Source organism: Saccoglossus kowalevskii, chromosome 12 (assembly GCF_978046115.1).
Source record: "Saccoglossus kowalevskii chromosome 12, keSacKowa6.1, whole genome shotgun sequence".
NCBI classification, from domain to species: Eukaryota; Metazoa; Hemichordata; class Enteropneusta; family Harrimaniidae; genus Saccoglossus; species Saccoglossus kowalevskii.
The window spans coordinates 10,033,892-10,052,563 of NC_140652.1; the positions used below are offsets into that span (position 1 = coordinate 10,033,892).

At 36.0% G+C, this 18,672-nt stretch overlaps 1 protein-coding gene and 1 long non-coding RNA gene across 2 annotated transcripts; both read left to right on the plus strand.

Annotated features, from left to right (window-relative positions):
- Positions 1 to 2,220: 2,220 nt before the first annotated feature.
- On the plus strand, positions 2,221 to 5,770 carry LOC102806050 (perlucin-like protein). Its single transcript, XM_085506120.1, has 5 exons — positions 2,221 to 2,258; positions 2,806 to 2,904; positions 3,927 to 4,296; positions 4,766 to 4,845; positions 5,249 to 5,770. Exons 2-5 carry the CDS (start codon positions 2,832 to 2,834, stop codon positions 5,278 to 5,280), a joined length of 555 nt encoding a protein of 184 aa, XP_085362246.1. The 5' UTR covers positions 2,221 to 2,258; positions 2,806 to 2,831; the 3' UTR covers positions 5,281 to 5,770.
- A 7,083-nt stretch (positions 5,771 to 12,853) lies between these two features.
- Positions 12,854 to 15,267, plus strand: LOC146735505 (uncharacterized). The gene is made up of 3 exons (XR_014931092.1): positions 12,854 to 12,876; positions 14,852 to 14,899; positions 15,230 to 15,267. It is a non-coding gene; the product is annotated as an uncharacterized LOC146735505 (long non-coding RNA).
- The last annotated feature ends 3,405 nt before the right edge of the window (positions 15,268 to 18,672 follow it).

Genomic DNA, 18,672 nt, shown 5'->3' on the forward strand with positions numbered 1-18,672 from the left:
ATACAAATTTAAGCAAGGATATTTATATGCTGAAATTTCGATGTGGCTCCTCGTTTTCGCCAGCAGACTGGAAACAAAATTTAGAAATCGGTTTAACTTCAAAATACATCAATTGCAGTATAAAAATAAAATAACTTAAACGTAAATACATTTAAATGTTTATATATTTTTGTTCATTTTAGCAAGGTTTTTGCTGACTTATTTCTCGAGTAAATAGACGATTTAACACAATTACTGGTCGTATATATTTGCAGTGTCACGTTGCTAGCACTATACTATAAAAACAATGTTTTCCTAATAATAAAGAGAATTGCACTGAAATAAAACTCGTACTTCGCCGACAAAACGGAACTATGCGTCCCTGCAAATTCTGAACCTGAATTTCAAATACGTGTCAGCCGCTTTCCCCCAAGTCACGCAACAATACTGTCTCCATGCGTAAATTTCACAAACTTACGGGCCGTAAATATTTGCTGTGTCACATCATCATTGCATTGTTGACGTAAAACATCGGATTACTCGCGTTATAATATCTTTCTCTGATTTGAATAAAAACAATTATTTACCAATAAAAACGAACTTTAGCGTATGGCATTGAAATAAAAACTCATACGCCGTAATTCATAACACTGTGACTATGATACTTTAATAAAACGATGGATCGGCAGTACACAGTTTCCAATGAAAAATACCATTACGTCAGTATTTTACAAATATTAACAGTTATAATTATAGTAACAATGGAATTAAATAACGCCGTTATTCATAACTTCGAGACTATGCAACTTTGGATCTGTGGTACACAGTTTCCTGAGTAATTTTCCGTCAAACCATCGAGATCAAACTCCGTGAATATAATTAAAACGATTTTGTTGACTTGGATATACTGACACTAAATACAAATCTCGGTCCCATGTGCTTTGAACGAATTTCTATTAATTTTAGTTGAATCTGTTCGTATTGTAACAGAAAACAGGTCGTTCCCGGGTGACCTCATTGAAAGCCAAATAGTGAAGTCGACGAGCTCCGAAGAGAACATGGTACCTTCCAAGCCAATGGTATTCACACAGTATCTGCGTATTTCGGAGAAATATTTGTACTGCATGCTCCTCAATAAAAACTAGACTATTTTTTTTAGGCGAAGCAAAATGATTGTGATGAGTTTCTAAAAATTAATAGCAAATAAACTCACAATATTAAATGTTGAAGTTAGGTATGTAGAATAGGAGGTTATTACGAGGATGTCGTAAAGTATGCACGAACACAGTACAGCGGGAGTATCGACCGATGCGCAGCGGAGGTCGATGCGACGGCATACTGTCTGAGTGCATATTTTGCGATATTCTCGTAATTATCTTATTATTATACATATTTTCCTTCCAATAATACATCATGGGAATGCCGAAATCCAAAGGGTTTAGAACAGAATCAGCGAACTCCTTTGTGTGGAGTCTGGTCAAACCATGTTTGTTTTTATTACACGCGTAATCATTCTATATTTGGAATTCGCATTTCCAATTACCCTGTAAAATACCACAAAATTACGGCACGCTGAAACTTATGGTGTCACGGTGACAGATGTATAATAATGAGATGTAATGTATTCGAGTATTTGTTCTCAAGTTACGAATAGGAATACGAAAGTTAATTGATTAATTTGTGCGATAATTCTTTTTGTCGATACATTTCATTTTGTTATGAATTTAAATGTCATAATCAAATCTTGTCACCATTTACAAAATAATGCTTATTTTCCCCCAAACCTGTTGCCAATGAAAAATGATGTCCATACTACCCACAATTTATATGAATTCATTAATAGATACTGCAAGAGTACTGTTGAAACGAATGCGACGATCAAAGTTAGAAAGCGTTATTGTTCACTACAAGATTGTTTTTATACAACTACAATCTTGTAAAGCAAATGAAACGAATGGTTACTTGACAGTGGTCGTGAAAAATATGTTTTTGAATGTGGCAACTACTGTACTGCACTACTACTTAGTAATTAAAATCTCTTTAAATTCCTCTTTAAGAGAGAACAATACATTGAAAATAATATTCTGAATCCCGGAAATGACGACATTGGTGAATATGGCCTTGAAATTGACTAATGATTGATGAGGAGGTGAATAAGCAACGCCCAAACATTCGCAGTATTGTATTGGTGTTGCATATCTGTTTTATTAAAAGAAAGGCCATCAGAGAGCCGAAATACTCATATCACTGGTAAAACCTCTCAGCTGTAGTTCAATTCGGTAAGTTCTATACTTTATGTGTCTATGTTACACGTGAGTACCTACTCCTGCGGTAACGTGCAATAGTAAGTTTTCGAAGTGAACACCGAGTGGATTTCGTTATGTTTTTTTTTTTTATTTTATTTATTTATTTGTTGTTGTTTTTTGCCAATAAATACATTTACTGGGATATCACATTCCAACTGCCTTGAGATTTGAGACTAACATCACTCAACTTTAATCCGTTACAGCGCCGGCACGTTGGATTAAAATAAAAGTTTACTTCAGCCAAAATGAACAGAAGACTTGTGTTTATACATCGAATGGCGTCAGATTAATCTCAAACGTATATACATTTCTCGGCAACTGTGTACAGACTGTAGTCAGTCGTGAATCACATTGTAATTCATCAAATTGTTGCTGATATACTTACTAACTAAATTATGAAATTGCACATTCCATCGTTCTATGTACGTGATATGATTATTTCATAGGCACCAAAACAACAACAAAAACAAATTATACAACTTTGTCGTATTAATTATTCACATATTTTATCTTCTTTCAGAAATCAAAATCAACCAGCACAACAGTATGCTGCTATTTGTTACTTTTCTCGTCTTTGCCGGCGCCACATATGCTGAACATCCCTCCGGAAATCCCAAACGTGAGACTTGCCACATTTTTCTTATTGTTATTTTATTTAATAACATGGTTAGGCTGAATCTAGCCCTTTGATTGGCTGAAGCAATGTATTATTATCTGACACTAGAAGACGTGTAATGCCGTCTGTCTGTTGAATATTAAGTTGGCTTAAATATCTGACTGAATCGAGACCACACTGACCAACTGACCAAAACAGGGAAACCTGGTATAAGTACTAACACCAACTATTATTTCCAAAAAGTCATTATAATGCGCATTTAGTGAGAGTCCTTTCTGTAAGGAACTTGCAATTTCATTGCAGCTTAACGTTCGAACAGAAGACGTGACGTTCCCGACGAATCCATCGTTGCCACTCGTCGGGGACGTTGTCTGTTTCGTAAATTGACGTAAATGCGAGATGTTATGATGAGGTTATAATAGGTATGCACTTTGCGTGATCGCATGTCAATCACACAACTCAATTTTGCTGGTAATAAAACTAATTTTAAATCAGCATAGCTTTTTTTTATTTTCCCTTTGCTTGTGTGTGTATTAAGAATTTTTATTTTTATGATTTATTATTTAAACCATTCTGATTATTACATTGGCATTAGTAGATTGGGAATACTCAACCAATTCAATCATATAACGAGGATACCGAAAAATAATATGCAGGTCGATGCGACAGCGCACTGTCTGGGTGCATACTTTGCGGTAGTCTCACAATAACCTTATTATTGTATATCTTTTTCTCCCAATAATCCATCATGGAAATGCCGAAATCCAAAAAGTTTAGAATAGATTTAGCGAACTTCTTTGCGTGGACCTGGTCCGAAACCCTTGGGCCGCCAAGTTTGTTTTCATTATTAAAGGACGCTTACGCGCGTAATCGTTCCATAAATACCCGGTACAATACAACAATATTACCCCCACGTTGTAACTACTGACGTTACGGTTACAGGTGTATAATACTTCATTTTATTATTATCTTATCACATTCCAATACACCACGCTTCATTATGTAGTCTTGTATTATTTCTACAGTATTTGACTATACAAGTTGTTACTGTTGGAGATATGAAGTATTCTGCAGAACTGAGGATTCAGACTGGCAGTGGGCTAAGGATGAGTGTGAAAGCATGGGTGGTTGGTTAGCGACAGTTGACAAGAAAAAGACTCACCAAGAAATACGAAAACTAATCCGTGCGCAAGCCGACAATAAGGTTTGCAATAACTACGGATTTTGGATTGGTCTACATGATGCTAGTAATCCAAAAACATCCAGACATAAGGGCCAACCTGACAAGTTTTCGTGGGTGCACGAACAGTGCCACGATTTCCAGGTCTGGGAAACAAATCAACCCAATGACAACGATAAACAGGACAGTAATGGTCAGAATTGCGTTCAGTTGTGGTAAGTACAGCGTCCATTGAAGTATAGGTAGTTAATAGAGAATACACTAGTTTACGGTAAGCAATATATTGAGTCATATTTTGAAAATATCCGCCATTTTGGTCGTTATAACGGAATCATTGTAACAAACGGTAAATTGTCGTAAATTTTCAGCACTTCCGAAATGTGTCGATTCTGTATATTTTAAACCATTTTCTAAAACGTGTATTTCGAAGTTGTAAATTGCGTCTTTATACATATGTCTAGAGCGTTATTCGATTAATTAACACTAAATTTCAGTGTGTTATGTCAGAAAGAAATACATATGAAGACAATTTACTTTAACTGCTATTTCGTACGCTGTTACGTATTTCGGCTTCAGTTGCATGTGCTCTAAAAAACAAGAAACATATTCTATCTACGAAACTGAACACGAAATATACATTAATTGAAATTTCCGCTAAATCAACAATTATATTTCGTTTACCAGGTACAGACCATCGAAAAAAGGTAACTTCGATGATGAATACTGTGGAGAACCTAAAGGATACGTCTGTCAGTTTGAAGAAGGTAAGCAAAATAAAGTCCCACTGGACTTGAATTATACGCATTGTAACCTCGGACAACCAACCCAAACAAACTGGCAACGTGGCGTTTCCCATTGAAATAATTGATGCCACGTTTGTTTAGGTTATCATGTCTTACCATATCTAAGATAAACGTTCCGGACAACGAGGATATCATTATATTTTAACGAAATAACGCGATAATGTGATAACGCTCTATTTAAGTGCATTAATTCAGAGGTTTCACAGTTACTGTTTGTTCGAGAAATACGAATGGCAGTAAACCAACTGTAAGTCAGAATGTTTTCGTTAAAAATATCATTCAGCAAAGAATCAGATTATGCTAGAAACCTTGTGAATCCTTGTGATAAAGTCGTGTTAATCGCTGCAACGTTTTTGTGTTTCAGTATGCCCTTGTATCAATCAAGGTTTGGAGTAAGACGTGGTCGGCGGAAAATAATCTTGCGATAGACGTGCTTTTAATCAGACCAACTCAAACCCATTAACCTGTTACGGCTATGCCAATAGTACGGGGTAAATAAAACAGCATTTGCCCAAGATACGATACATGATTACGAGGATACGGATGCATGAGGCGAAAACCGTGTTTCATTCAATGTTATGACGATGTGTGTTGTGTAGTACTCATATATATATATATATATATATATATATATATATATATATATATATATATATATATATATATATATATATATATATATATATATATATATATATGAGCTCACATAGGTATGTATGTATTCTAATTCGACGGACTGCAAGTAAACTCAGTAAAACTGAGGTATAAAAACGCGAATAGTGCAAACATAATTGTATTACTACAACGATTATTTTGACATGTATGATATTGTTGTATATATTTTGAGTTGGTTTGAATAAAATAGAAAAAACAATTAGACTTTGAATATTCATGTCTTAGATATTTATATATATATTTCTTTCAGTGTTGCTCGCATCAATTCGAGAATTATTGCATTTGTGTGGGCACAATATCATAGTGCTTAGATATTCAAACAAGACATTTATTTTTGTTAGAGACTGCTTTATAATCATTTACACTTGACACGCCATTTTATTGAGTAAACAAATATGATATGTTCATCGATTCTTGGAATTAGTTTATTTGGAATTATGAACATTAATATGCAAATTTCGTCACTAATTTCCAGTATGGTACTAATGATTCAATAAATCAACAACTATTCACATCAGAAAACAGAAAAACATGCAGCTCGTTACCGTTCTCATTTTGTAATCTTCATCAAATATAACGTCATCATAATACGGTCCAGTTACCTCTTATTACACAGATCTTTACAGTAAATAAACACCTCAATCACGCAATGTTATGAATATATATTCATTATCATCGCACTCGTAATGTTTATATATGAATGTTAGCTCATATCATACAAATCATGTTTGGAACTACGTCACTATGTAGCCTTGTCAAATGGCAATACAGTACCCTATCATGATATTAATTAGGCACAGTCAGACAATTTTACAAACGTTCTCTTCAAAGTCGTATACGTTATAATATGAAACTCTACTTAGGCCTCGCTGTTACCGCTAGTCTATAACAAACACGCCAGGGAAAGTACGTACATGTAGTTCGGTAAGGAATGTAAGTATGTACTGCAAACGTTTCTGCATTTGCCCCCCCCCCCCCCAACAGTCTGAGTGCGGTAGCCGACAATAACAGTTTTTTTTTTCATTAATGCTTTAAAATTATACCGTTCTCCTTCTCATTCAAAACCGTTAATTAACTTGGGAGTACAGATGTCGCCATACAATCAAATTGTTATAACCCTCTATCGGAGTTCGTATATAATAATTAAACATTATAAATTATAGCAATTTGGTGCAGGTGCAAGTGATTGTTGATTAATCATGTTTCACTTTTCCAGAAATGCAAAGTCAAGAGTCATGTCAGTTGACGTCGATAAAGTATTAACATATTTGCTGGATCACGAAACACATAGTTCAAGGACTTTCTATTTTTGCTTCAGATGTTCTCATGTTCTCATGTTCTTATGCAAAACGTGATCATTTCGATCAAAACAAACAGAATCATTGTGTACATTATATATACATAAATATAAAGAGAGAAAACCAATAAATAAACTGGTATAAATATTAAAAATTAAAGCAACCAAATAAAACCGAATGTACGGTATGGTAAATATTATGTAGATTAAAGCAAACATGTATTGCCAGCGTACTGCTACAACTTACCTAGCTACATTCATGAGGCATCATTTTACGCAACCCTTAACCGTACGCCAAACTCGGTGAGGTCAATACACTGCAAACTTATTTTATTATTTTAACTTGTTTTAGTAGCTCCGGTTATCACTAGCTGCAATTTATTGTGGGTAAACTTGAATTGGCGTGTCGCATTGTAGACGCATTCCTATATAAGTGCATTTCACTATTAGTACACACATTCCTATGCGAGATAATTTCACTATTTGTACACTCATTCCTATGTAAGCTCATTTCAATATTTGTAGACGCATTCCTTTGTGAGCTCATTTCACTTTTCACACATACATTCCTATGTGAGCTCATTTCACTATTAGTACACACATTTCTATGTGAGCTCATTTCAATATTTGTAGACGCATTCCTTTGTGAGCTCATTTCACTATTCACATATACATTCCTATGTGAGCTCATTTCACTATTAGTACACACATTTCTATGTGAGCTCATTTCACTATTTGTACATACATTCCTATGTGAGCGCATTTCACTATTTGTACATACATTCCTATGTGAGCTCATTTCACTATTAGTACACACATTTCTATGTGAGCTCATTTCAATATTTGTACATACATTCCCACGGGAGCTCATTTCACTATTTGTACACTCATTCCTATGTGAGCTCATTTCACTATTCACATATACATTCCTATGTGAGCTCATTTCAATATTTGTAGACGCATTCCTTTGTGAGCTCATTTCACTTTTCACACATACATTCCTATGTGAGCTCATTTCACTATTAGTACACACATTTCTATGTGAGCTCATTTCAATATTTGTAGACGCATTCCTTTGTGAGCTCATTTCACTATTCACATATACATTCCTTTGTGAGCTCATTTCACTATTAGTACACACATTTCTATGTGAGCTCATTTCACTATTTGTACATACATTCCTATGTGAGCGCATTTCATTATTTGTACATACATTCCTATGTGAGCTCATTTCACTATTAGTACACACATTTCTATGTGAGCTCATTTCAATATTTGTAGACGCATTCCTTTGTGAGCTCATTTCACTATTCACACATACATTCCTATGTGAGCTCATTTCACTATTAGTACACACATTTCTATGTGAGCTCATTTCACTATTTGTACATACATTCCTATGTGAGCGCATTTCACTATTTGTACATACATTCCTATGTGAGCTCATTTCACTATTCACACATACATTCCTATATGAGCTCATTTCAATATTTGTAGACGCATTGCTTTGTGAGCTCATTTCACTATTCACACATACATTCCTATGTGAGCTCATTTCACTATTAGTACACACATTCCTATGTGAGCTCATTTCAATATTTGTAGACGCATTGCTTTGTGAGCTCATTTCACTATTCACACATACATTCCTATGTGAGCTCATTTCACTATTAGTACACACATTCCTATGTGAGCTCATTTCAATATTTGTAGACGCATTCCTTTGTGAGCTCATTTCACTATTCACACATACATTCCTATGTGAGTTCATTTCACTATTAGTACCCACATTCCTATGTGAGCTCATTTCAATATTTGTAGACGAATACCTTTGTGAGCTCAGTTCACTATTCGCACATACACTCTTTTGTGAGCTCATTTCACTATTCACACACACATTCCTATGTGAGCTCATTCCAATATTCACACATAGATTCCTATGTGAGCTCATTTAACTATTCACACATACATTCCTATGTGAGCTTATTCTACTATTCACACATACATTTTATGTGAGCTCATTTCACTATTCACACATACATTTCTATGTGAGCTCATTCCAGTATTTGTAAACGCAATCCCGTGTGGGCATATTTCACTGTATGTCGACACATTCCTAAGTTAGTTACTATCTCTTTTCATAAATGCACGTGAGCTCATTTCAATATTTGTAGACGCATTCCTATGAGAGTAAAGTTAACTATTCATACACGTATTCTTAAGTAAGCTCATTTCACTATTTGTAAATGTATTACTATGTGAACGCTTTTTACTATTCGTAGAAGCATCCCTATGTGAGCTCATTTCGCATTTCGCGAACGCATTTCCATTTGAGTTCATTTTCCTATTTACTTGTGTAAGCGCATTCCGCTATACGTACACTCATTACTGCGTGAGCTTATATCACTATTTGAAGACGCATCCTTATGTGAGTTTATTGAACTTTTCGCGGAAGCATTCCTATCTGTAAGTTTTAAATATATAACTTGATATCACCAATTATTTACATTTCGCTGTGGGTTTTATGGATTGATTGACAGATTGTATATTGCTTGCTGCTTCCAGTCTGCGCAATTCCAATTTGATAGAGGTACTTGGGTCCAGTATATCCCAGTTTAGAAAGTTTTTTGTGTACCAGGGCTCCTAGGTTTTATAGTAGTGTTTTCAGTTAAATAAACTTCCTTGATGTGTTCACATCTTTTCTACGTGTATTTTTGTTTGCTTTGCCTATCGAAATATTGTTGCCCAGCGACAGTCGAGAGTTGATGAGTACAGATGTTGCCGTACAATTACATGTTTATAACCCAATAGTTATCGGAAATTCACAACAACTGATGTCTAGTTAAACAATACTGAAATATGGCAATTTGGTGCAGGTGCTAGTGTTTTCAGAGCTAATTGCCTTTCACCATTTTTTCAGAAATGGCAAACTACTGCATCATATAATAAATTATTAGCATATTTGTTGTATCACAAAAATTATATAGTTCTACAACATCCTGTGTTCGATTCGTTTGCTCTCGGGCATGTGATCATATCGATGTAACAATATAGGAAAATAAATGCCCAGATACAGACAATTGCGAACGCATGTCGAAGATGAGCATTTATGTACCAAGTTTTATTCAAATGTGATGATCAATACTTGAGATATCAGTATTAATTAATTAGTTATGTTAATTAGGTGATTAAGAAGCATAAATATTTACCAAAAACTAATATGGTGTATATTGATTTATCATGCAAATTAGGTAATTATTATTCATAAATTTTTACCCAAAACTTATCAATGCTGCGCATTAGTTTAGAGCATCCATATGCCATGTTTCATCAAAATCCAATGGGTGGTTCTCCTAATATCAGTGGAACAGCTTAAAATCAGTTAATTATCATGCAAATTAGGTAATTAATATTCATTCATTAATCTACACACTAGTTTAGAGCATCCATGTGCCAAGTTTCATCAAAATCCAATGAGTGGTTCTTTAGATATCAGTGGAACAGTCATGGAACAGCTAAAAATCAGCTAATTATCATGCAAATTAGGTAATTAATATTCATGGATTTTTACCAAAACCTAATCAACTCTGCGCATTATCCCAGAGCATATATGTACCAAGTTTCACCAAAATGTTATTAGTGGTTCTTGAGATAACGGTGGAACAAAAAAATGACATACATACATACATACATACATACATTTCTGATTTTTACTCCTCAATAAAAATTAAAAAAAAATTACAAATTAAAACTCGCTAAAATGCGAGTGGAAAATTAGCTAAAATCGATAAAGAAGATAAGCGAACGATTACGAATTAAAAGGTAAGGTAGGTAACGATTATACAGTAATAGTTGAAATTAACACAACTAGTAACGGATTAACATAATACGAGTAGACAAAATAACGAGTTGTATAAATGAATAATTAACAAATAGTAATAATAGAGTTTAATAATTGAGTTAACTAAAGTTCATATGAAAATAATAACGGTCTTCTTTATCGATTTCAGGTAGTCTTTTCCATGGTAATATGGTTGGCGTGTGGTCATCTCGGTAAGTTGTAGCACTGTATACGGGTTCCATCTTCAGGTGATTCCGTCTGCTATTTCCAGCTGTTAGTCAGTTACTATGGCGATGGCATTGTTGATGCAGTATAGATCGGTGAATAATTGAATGGAATTGCTGAGCAGATAGTAGTTAAACTCATTTTTCAACTGATTTCTAATCCTAGTTTTAAAGCACAGTAGTGCATCAGTTTGGTCAAGATCTTTAAGCTTGTTATAGCGCGTAACGTGTATGGCAACATTGGCCGTTGTAAATAGGTAGCATAACAATCTGTGCTCGTTGGTTATTCGTCTTGGTGTGGGCGGGCCAAATAAATACCACGTATAAGGTATACCGTTTTGGTGGTCTTGTAATATGTTTATGATATTCTTAAGGGTACCGTGTAGAGGAGCTAATCTGTCGCATTCTAGAAATATATGGGAGAGGTCATCGACCTCGCCACAGAATGGACACTTGTTTGAGTCCCTTATATCTGACCGTAGCAAAAATACACCAGTAGGATAGCAACCACGCGTTATCCGCCACTGCAAATCCCCATCCTTCTTTAGTGTGGGTGACAAATAGCTGTTTCCAAAGTTGGATTTCGTATCAGACGGGAAGGACAAGACATCATGCCACTCAGTGGTTACCTGTATATTTGGATGCTTGATATATTGTAAAAAAAACTAAACATTTGTAAAGTGTTCCGTTTTCGATTTTGTACATAGGATAATTCAGGAGGACGTCGTTTTCTTATCTTCATGTACAATGTCGAACGAATACCCGGGGTCACCAGTACTGGCAGGTGTACTCAGGTCTTGACTGTTTTTAATTATTTTTTTCCACTGTGTGGGAATGGCTTTCATTATTACATATAAATTGAGCACCCGCTTTGAGTAAATAGATATTTTATTGTGAAGGATATCAGTGTCTAGCCATACACCATTATTGAGCAGTTGGCCAACTTTAGTTATGCCAGCCTCTATAAAGTGGCGCAAGTTTAATGGTTGTTTTCGCAGATAATGCTGTAAAAGTGGGTTGAAAAACAAAGGTTCCTGAAGAATATCACAATAACTAGACGGACCTGTCTTTCTCTTACATGGAAGTGAGAACCATAGTTGAGAAGTTCTCGGTAATAGACAGGCGTGTTACGGTTGATTTGTGGGTATGTTGTTACAAATATTTGTTTACTGTAATTTAATTTTTGAATTTTCTGCAGGAAGTAATCAGTGAAAATAAAAGATGGATGATCAGAGTTGGAATACAGGTACCGTTGTATGTATTGAAGCCGGAAAGTGGAAACACGTGTTAACAAGTCTATCAGTCCTTGCCCGCCTTCATTCGCAGGTAAGTAAAGTGTTTCTTTCTTTGTCCAGTGGCGACCTTGCCACAAAAAGTTTAAAAAAAGGTTTTGTAGCTTTTGTATCAATGATTTGGGCGGACACAATGATACGAATTTTTATAACAGCTTTGGCATGATTATATTATTAACAACTAAAGTGCGCCCCCTATAAGACATATATGGCGCGTATTTATTGTACCTTTCAAGCTTGGCTTCCACCTTTTCAGTTATTCCTATCCAGTTGTTGTTTTCAAAGTCGGATGTATTGCCAAAGTATATACCAAGGATCTTTAAGCCATCGCTGTTCCATTTTATGTTGAGTGGCTTATCGTCACGGAACCTCCATTTCCCAAGCCACGGACCTTGTGATTTTGTAAAATTAATACATGCATTACTTGCGTTTTCGTATATATTTAACCAATATTCTAGTTTGTCAAAGTCGTGGTTGTCCGTCAGAAACAAGCTGACATTATCTGCATAAGCTGAAAGGTTAACTTGCCTTTCACATATTTTAATACCTTGTATCCCACTCTGTGTTCTTATTTTATGCAAAAGAATTTCAATCACAATGGTATATAATTGCCCACTGAGGCAACAGCTCTGTCGTATATCACGTAAGAAGCCGACTGGATTGGTAAGTGATGCGTTTATTCGAATTAGGCTCTGTGTGCCTGAGTATATGAGGCGGATGTAATTAATAAAAGTTTCACCGAAGCCAAAAGCGTCCAGGGTCCTGAATAGATAGTCGTGGTGGACTCGGTCAAAAGCCTTCCGCTGGTCCAATGAAACCAACGCCAGCGGAATGTTATTGAATTTTGTATAATCAATGATATCGCGTATCAAATTAATATTATCGTGTATTTGCCTTCCCGGAACACAATAGGACTGGTCCACGTGGATTATGTCACTGAGAACAGAGCGGAGCCTAATAGATAACGATTTTGTAAGTATCTTGTAGTCAGCACAAAGAAGGCTGACTGGCCTCCAGTTGCTTAACAAATTATTGTTACCAGTTTTGGGTAGTAGTGTGATCTGTGCTTTGCGACAAGATGTTGGAAGAACGCCTTCTTCAAGTGAGGTACTAAAAACTTCAAACAAGTCAGGCCCTAACACTTGCTAGAAATGTTTGTAAAACTCCCCTGGCAGGCCATCGATGCCCGGGGTTTTACCATTTGCCAGGAGTTTTACACCTTTAGTAAGTTCATCATAGGTTAGTAGTGAGTCACATTTGTCTTTGTTTTCAGTGGAAAGTTGCGGAAGCCCCTCTAACATAATATTTTGACAGTGAGTGGAAACAGGGTCTGGTGAAAATAGATCTGTATAGAATTGTTTGGCAATTTTGCACATTTTTTGGGGGTTCATCAGTGACAGTGCCATCTTGACTTTGGAGTTGGGAAATGATCTTTTTGCCGCCTTTATGTTTTTCAAGGTCAAAGAAAAAAGACGACGGAGTGTCATTTTCGTTTAACACTTGATGGCGCGCTCTGATCGCCGCCTCTTTTGTTTCATAACGGACCATATTTTCCATTCTTTCTTTTCTGTTAACGCCTTTTCAAGTACATGGTTATTATTTGCGTTTCTTTCCAGATCTGCAATTTCATTGAGTAAGTTATGTTTAACTGTACGGTGATTACAACTAAGGTTTGAAGTGTATTGTTTTGTAAGTAGCTGAATGTTACGTTTGCCTGTATCCCACCATAACTGAATTGACTGGAATCGAGACTTTTGCTTACGCCATGACAGCCAGTATTGTTGGAGTATATCACAATATTCTTTATCGTCCAGAAGACTAACATTGAAGGACCACACTGGGTTTCGGTTTGATATGTTTTTGAGTGATAGTGTGAGAGTCAGAGGACAGTGATCAGAAAACTAGTAATATGACTGAATTGTTGCTTGGCTTATTCTAGACGCCACTGATTTCGACACGAAAAACATATCTAGTCTGGAGTGCGTGTCATTACGGCTCCATGTATATTGTTTTGAACCTGTATTGGCGTGCCTCCATGCATCAGTCAGTTTAAATATTTTTATAACATTGCAGAGAAATTCTGAAAAAGGTCGGTGTGGCTCTGGATTATTACACCTGTCCATAGTGGGATCCACAGTACAGTTAAAATCACCTGCCATGATGACAGTGTCCGTGTTCAAACCATTTAATACAGTTTTGAGCAACCGGAAACATTCCAACCTTTCAGTCCCACTAGTTGGTGCGTACATATTTATTAAGTGAACAGAATTACCATCCAGCTCCGCATGAACATGCAACAAATGACCAGCCAATAAATTATTCACAGAGAAGACATTGACTTTTGACCTTGGATTAATCAAGATTACGACACCAGAAGACCACCTACCGTCATCGGAAGGTAATGTATGCGTCTCCTGTAGAAAGTAGACATTGCTTAGATGGTTTAATTTAAGAAAGTTAAAGACTTGATAGCGTTTGTACGCATCACGACAACCTCTTATATTCCAGGTAGTTGCTTTGATATTAGCCATTAAAGATAGTAGGATAATGCACACATAGATACTACCCATTATATATTTACAATGTATTTTATTAGTGAGACAATGATATATAGTTTAATTGTGTTTAACTCGTGCAGTGGAAAGACCTCGTTTCGTATTTATTACGTTAGTCCTTCCACTTTCAGGTGAGTCAATTTCATTATTTTCACAATTTTTGTTACCATCCTTAATATGTTTCCACAGCCTGGCCGTAATTCGCTGTACAGGTATTTTCTCCCTCGAAGGGATATCTTTGTTTTTACGGAAATGATTGAGTGAGCGCACTAGAAGGCGCAGATCAGGACAGAACTTTGTAGCATCCTCCACCAGTCGTTTTGAGTTATATGAATCTTTTAGAAAGAACGTGATCTTATCGTCCTCTAATAATCTGTCTTCGTCACCCTCAAACAACTGTGACAGATCAGACATTTCAGAGGAGACTGATCCGACTTCGTCTGTATCGTCCTGTGTTTCAGTTGTAGAGGCATGACCCTTATTAAAAACGTCAAGTGAGACAGCCTCCGTGAAAGAAAAAGGAAAAGAGGTTGAGGGGCGGGGTCGTACCACCTTCTCACCAGTAATACATGTAGACATGGGTTGAGTTTCTAGTAAAGGAGTTGAGCACTCAACACTAGTGCGTTGACCTGAATGCGTTTCCATAGCAGCGCCATTGTCTTTAGGTAAGGAGGTGTCTGTGACATTCACCTTTCCATTGTTTTCGGTTTCTTTGTTTGTTGTTGCCTGTTCAGCTGCTTCAACGGATTTTTGATTACTGTTTATAGTAGTTGTTATTTCATTAGAATCACCGATTCCATTTTGTACGTCATCGGAATTTATATAACCGTTTTCATTCCAATTCCAATTCCGTGGTCATTCCAATTATTGTACCGATTTTATTTTGTACATCGTATTCCGTGATCTGTATTTCCATATCGTTTTCATTAACATTATTTGTTTCAGTCTCATTAATTAAATGCGTTCCTGTTGTAGAACGTTTTTGTGTTACAGAGATTGTATTTTGATTTACAGATGGTGGATTTTCTTGCATAGTGGTGCGGTCAATATTGTTTGGACAGCTCCGCTGAATATGTCCTTTACGGAGGCATTTATGGCATATCGGCTCATCAGTAGAAAGGTAAATTCTATAGGTCCGTTCATTATGAACAACAAGAAACATACCTGTACACACCTGTTCCACTGTTTGAACATAATCCAAAAAAACAATAACATTACCATTAGCTCTCGAGGCAGCAAGAATTGTTTCTGCCCCTACTATTTTGGAAATTGAGTCAACGTAGGTTTCAATTGGAACCCCGCTCACCGACTCGCATTTTACATCATGATTTCGTGTCAAACTCAAAAGCGGTTTTACCCTGCGGGCAGCCATCTTGCTTTTTGACGTGGCAGACCACGACACCAGCACCAAAAAAAAAGAAAAACGCAAAGTGTGAGGCAGATTTATGCCTAAAACGCCCAAAACGATAACCAAAGTAACAACAAAATATTTACAAATAACTATATATAAAAATAAAAACTCACTGAATTTGTAAAAACGGTGTTTTCAGCGATTTTCCAGGAGCTCGATGTACGTACGTCTGGAGTAGAGCGCATACATACATACATACATACATACATGGTTTTTGTTTATTCTCGATTATAAAAAATCTGATTACATTAACAGTATAAAATATATATTGATTATATAATTAACTTGTATCGAGTGTCTTGTAGATAAAGCATCGAATAAATAAATAAATAAATAAATAAATAAATAAATAAATAAATAAATAAATAAATAAATAAATAAATAAATAAATAAATAAATAAATAAATAAAAGAAGCTAGTTATATTAACTGTATAAAAAAAAGTAAAACAATTATCTTATTAAATAATATCATTATAATGTAAATCGATTAAATACATAAATATTGTTTAAGCTCAATAACAGTCATGATCAGGTCAAAGTTATCTTTCATACCAGTTCGTTTCGAGTTTTACGAGGAGGTTAAGATGGAATTCCACGCTTTTTCATTAACAAGTCATTTCGTGCAGATCCTTCAATCTCGTCACATGCGTCTGGTTTGTCTGGTTCTCTATTCATTCCTTGTACTAACGTGCGCGATATGCGCTTGACAGTATGCCTTTCTTCACCAGATGGAAGATAATTTGCATAACAATTAATAGAGGTGACAAGCAGTTTCATATTCGGACAAAATCGATGTGCAAAATCTATCAGTTTCCTTGATTTAACAGCGGTTTTTAAAAACTCTTTGATTACTTCATCACTAAGCACATAATAATCGTTAGCGATAGCATGTCGGATCTCTTGTGTGGACTCCTCTGACACAGTTAGATCCATATCAATAGTGACACTATGATCATCATGGGTTTCCATTATGGGGACGTCGGGTTCGGGTTCAGCAGGAGCTGTCGATACAGTAGTTTTCATGGTTGAAATCTCGTCACCTGTTGCTTGAACTTTAATCGAGCCATTGTTTTCAGTAACCGGCTTACAAGGGTCGTATTCCTGATCTATCATGGCACGCTTTTCCGGTTTGTTATCGAGTTCATTATCGTGAGAGACAGTAGATCGATCCACTTTTTCGTCTTTTCGTCTTCGTCCTTTAATACTATGTTTAACCTCATTAACATCTGATTGAATAGAGTGTTCAACTGGTTCATGTCCAGCGTCCTCTGTTATTAATTGAATGTCATCAGGTTCACGATTAGAAAACGGTTCGAGTGGCGTGTGCTGCTGTACTTCGGCACGCGTCAAGTCATTATTATGTAAATTATCACTAGTTTTCTTGATCGGGCAGTTGCGCTGAATATGCCCAATACGATGACATTTATAGCATGTAACATCATTGGTAGTAACATAGATCTTGTATAGTTGTTGATTCAATGTTGAAAGTGTCAATAAGTTTATCTTCAGTATGCATATATAATTGCCGTCTGAACGAGTTAACATGTCTCAGTGCAGGGTTTTTACATCCAAGTGATATTGTTTTGATTTCGCCGGCAATTCGACCATAACGAGACAATTCATATTGTAGTAAATCGTTTGGCACAAAGGGTGGAACACATGATAGCACAATTCTAGTTGCAGGTTTCACCAGTGAGCTCATGTGTACAGGAATGTCACCAATCTTTATCTGCCCCAATGCAGTGACTGTGTCAACAGCCTTCAATGAATCAACAAAAATAATAGCTGCACCATTAACGCGAGAGGCTGCAACGATGCTTTTAGGCTCAACGATTGTTGCAATCACCTCTACATTGGTAGCAATACTTACGCCATCAATGGATTCACATTGAATCCCATTCTGTCTTGTCAATCCGACACGTTTCTGATTCACCGTGGCGGCCGCCATCTTGGAAATAAGCCTGGCGGCACGGGCTCAAATAAAAATACAAAATGAACTAAAATACGGCAGATTTATGCCTTCAGTCAAAAATAAATCAACCAGAGAAAACAGTCAATAGGTAGAATCCAAGTCAGCAAGCTCGTCAACGGGTGAAAAACTCTAGTAAAACAGGAGCTCGTTTCAGCGTGTGCAGTACGTTACATACATTCATTTCTGATTTTTATTACTCAAGTGTTAAAGAATTTTGTACATTTCAGAGTTTGCATTTGTTACTGCTTAAAAATATATGTTGTATACATCCATGTGCAAGTATTTCGTTATTATTTAAATATGTTAAAAACGATATATATCGATGCTCAGAAAACTTGAGAAGCGTTACAGTTAAAAAGTTTAATCAGTTCATATACAGTTTAAAAAGTATACGTAGTGCGATAAAAAATAATATTGTTCTTTAATGTTTTCCATAATTTTACAGGTAGTCGTTACGTTATTGCATCAGCGAACAGAAGACGGTCCCCTACTACGTCGGCGATGGCGCTGTTTTCGCAGA

What these genes read in the sequence shown, in the direction of transcription:
- LOC102806050 (XM_085506120.1), top strand. Translation starts at nt 2,832, where the DNA reads ATGCTGCTATTTGTTACTTTTCTCGTCTTTGCCGGCGCCACATATGCT. An exon ending in TCCCTCCGGAAATCCCAAAC is followed by an intron (nt 2,905 to 3,926) that starts GTGAGACTTGCC and finishes TTATTTCTACAG; the next exon opens with TATTTGACTATACAAGTTGT. An exon ending in CGTCTGTCAGTTTGAAGAAG is followed by an intron (nt 4,846 to 5,248) that starts GTAAGCAAAATA and finishes TTTGTGTTTCAG; the next exon opens with TATGCCCTTGTATCAATCAA.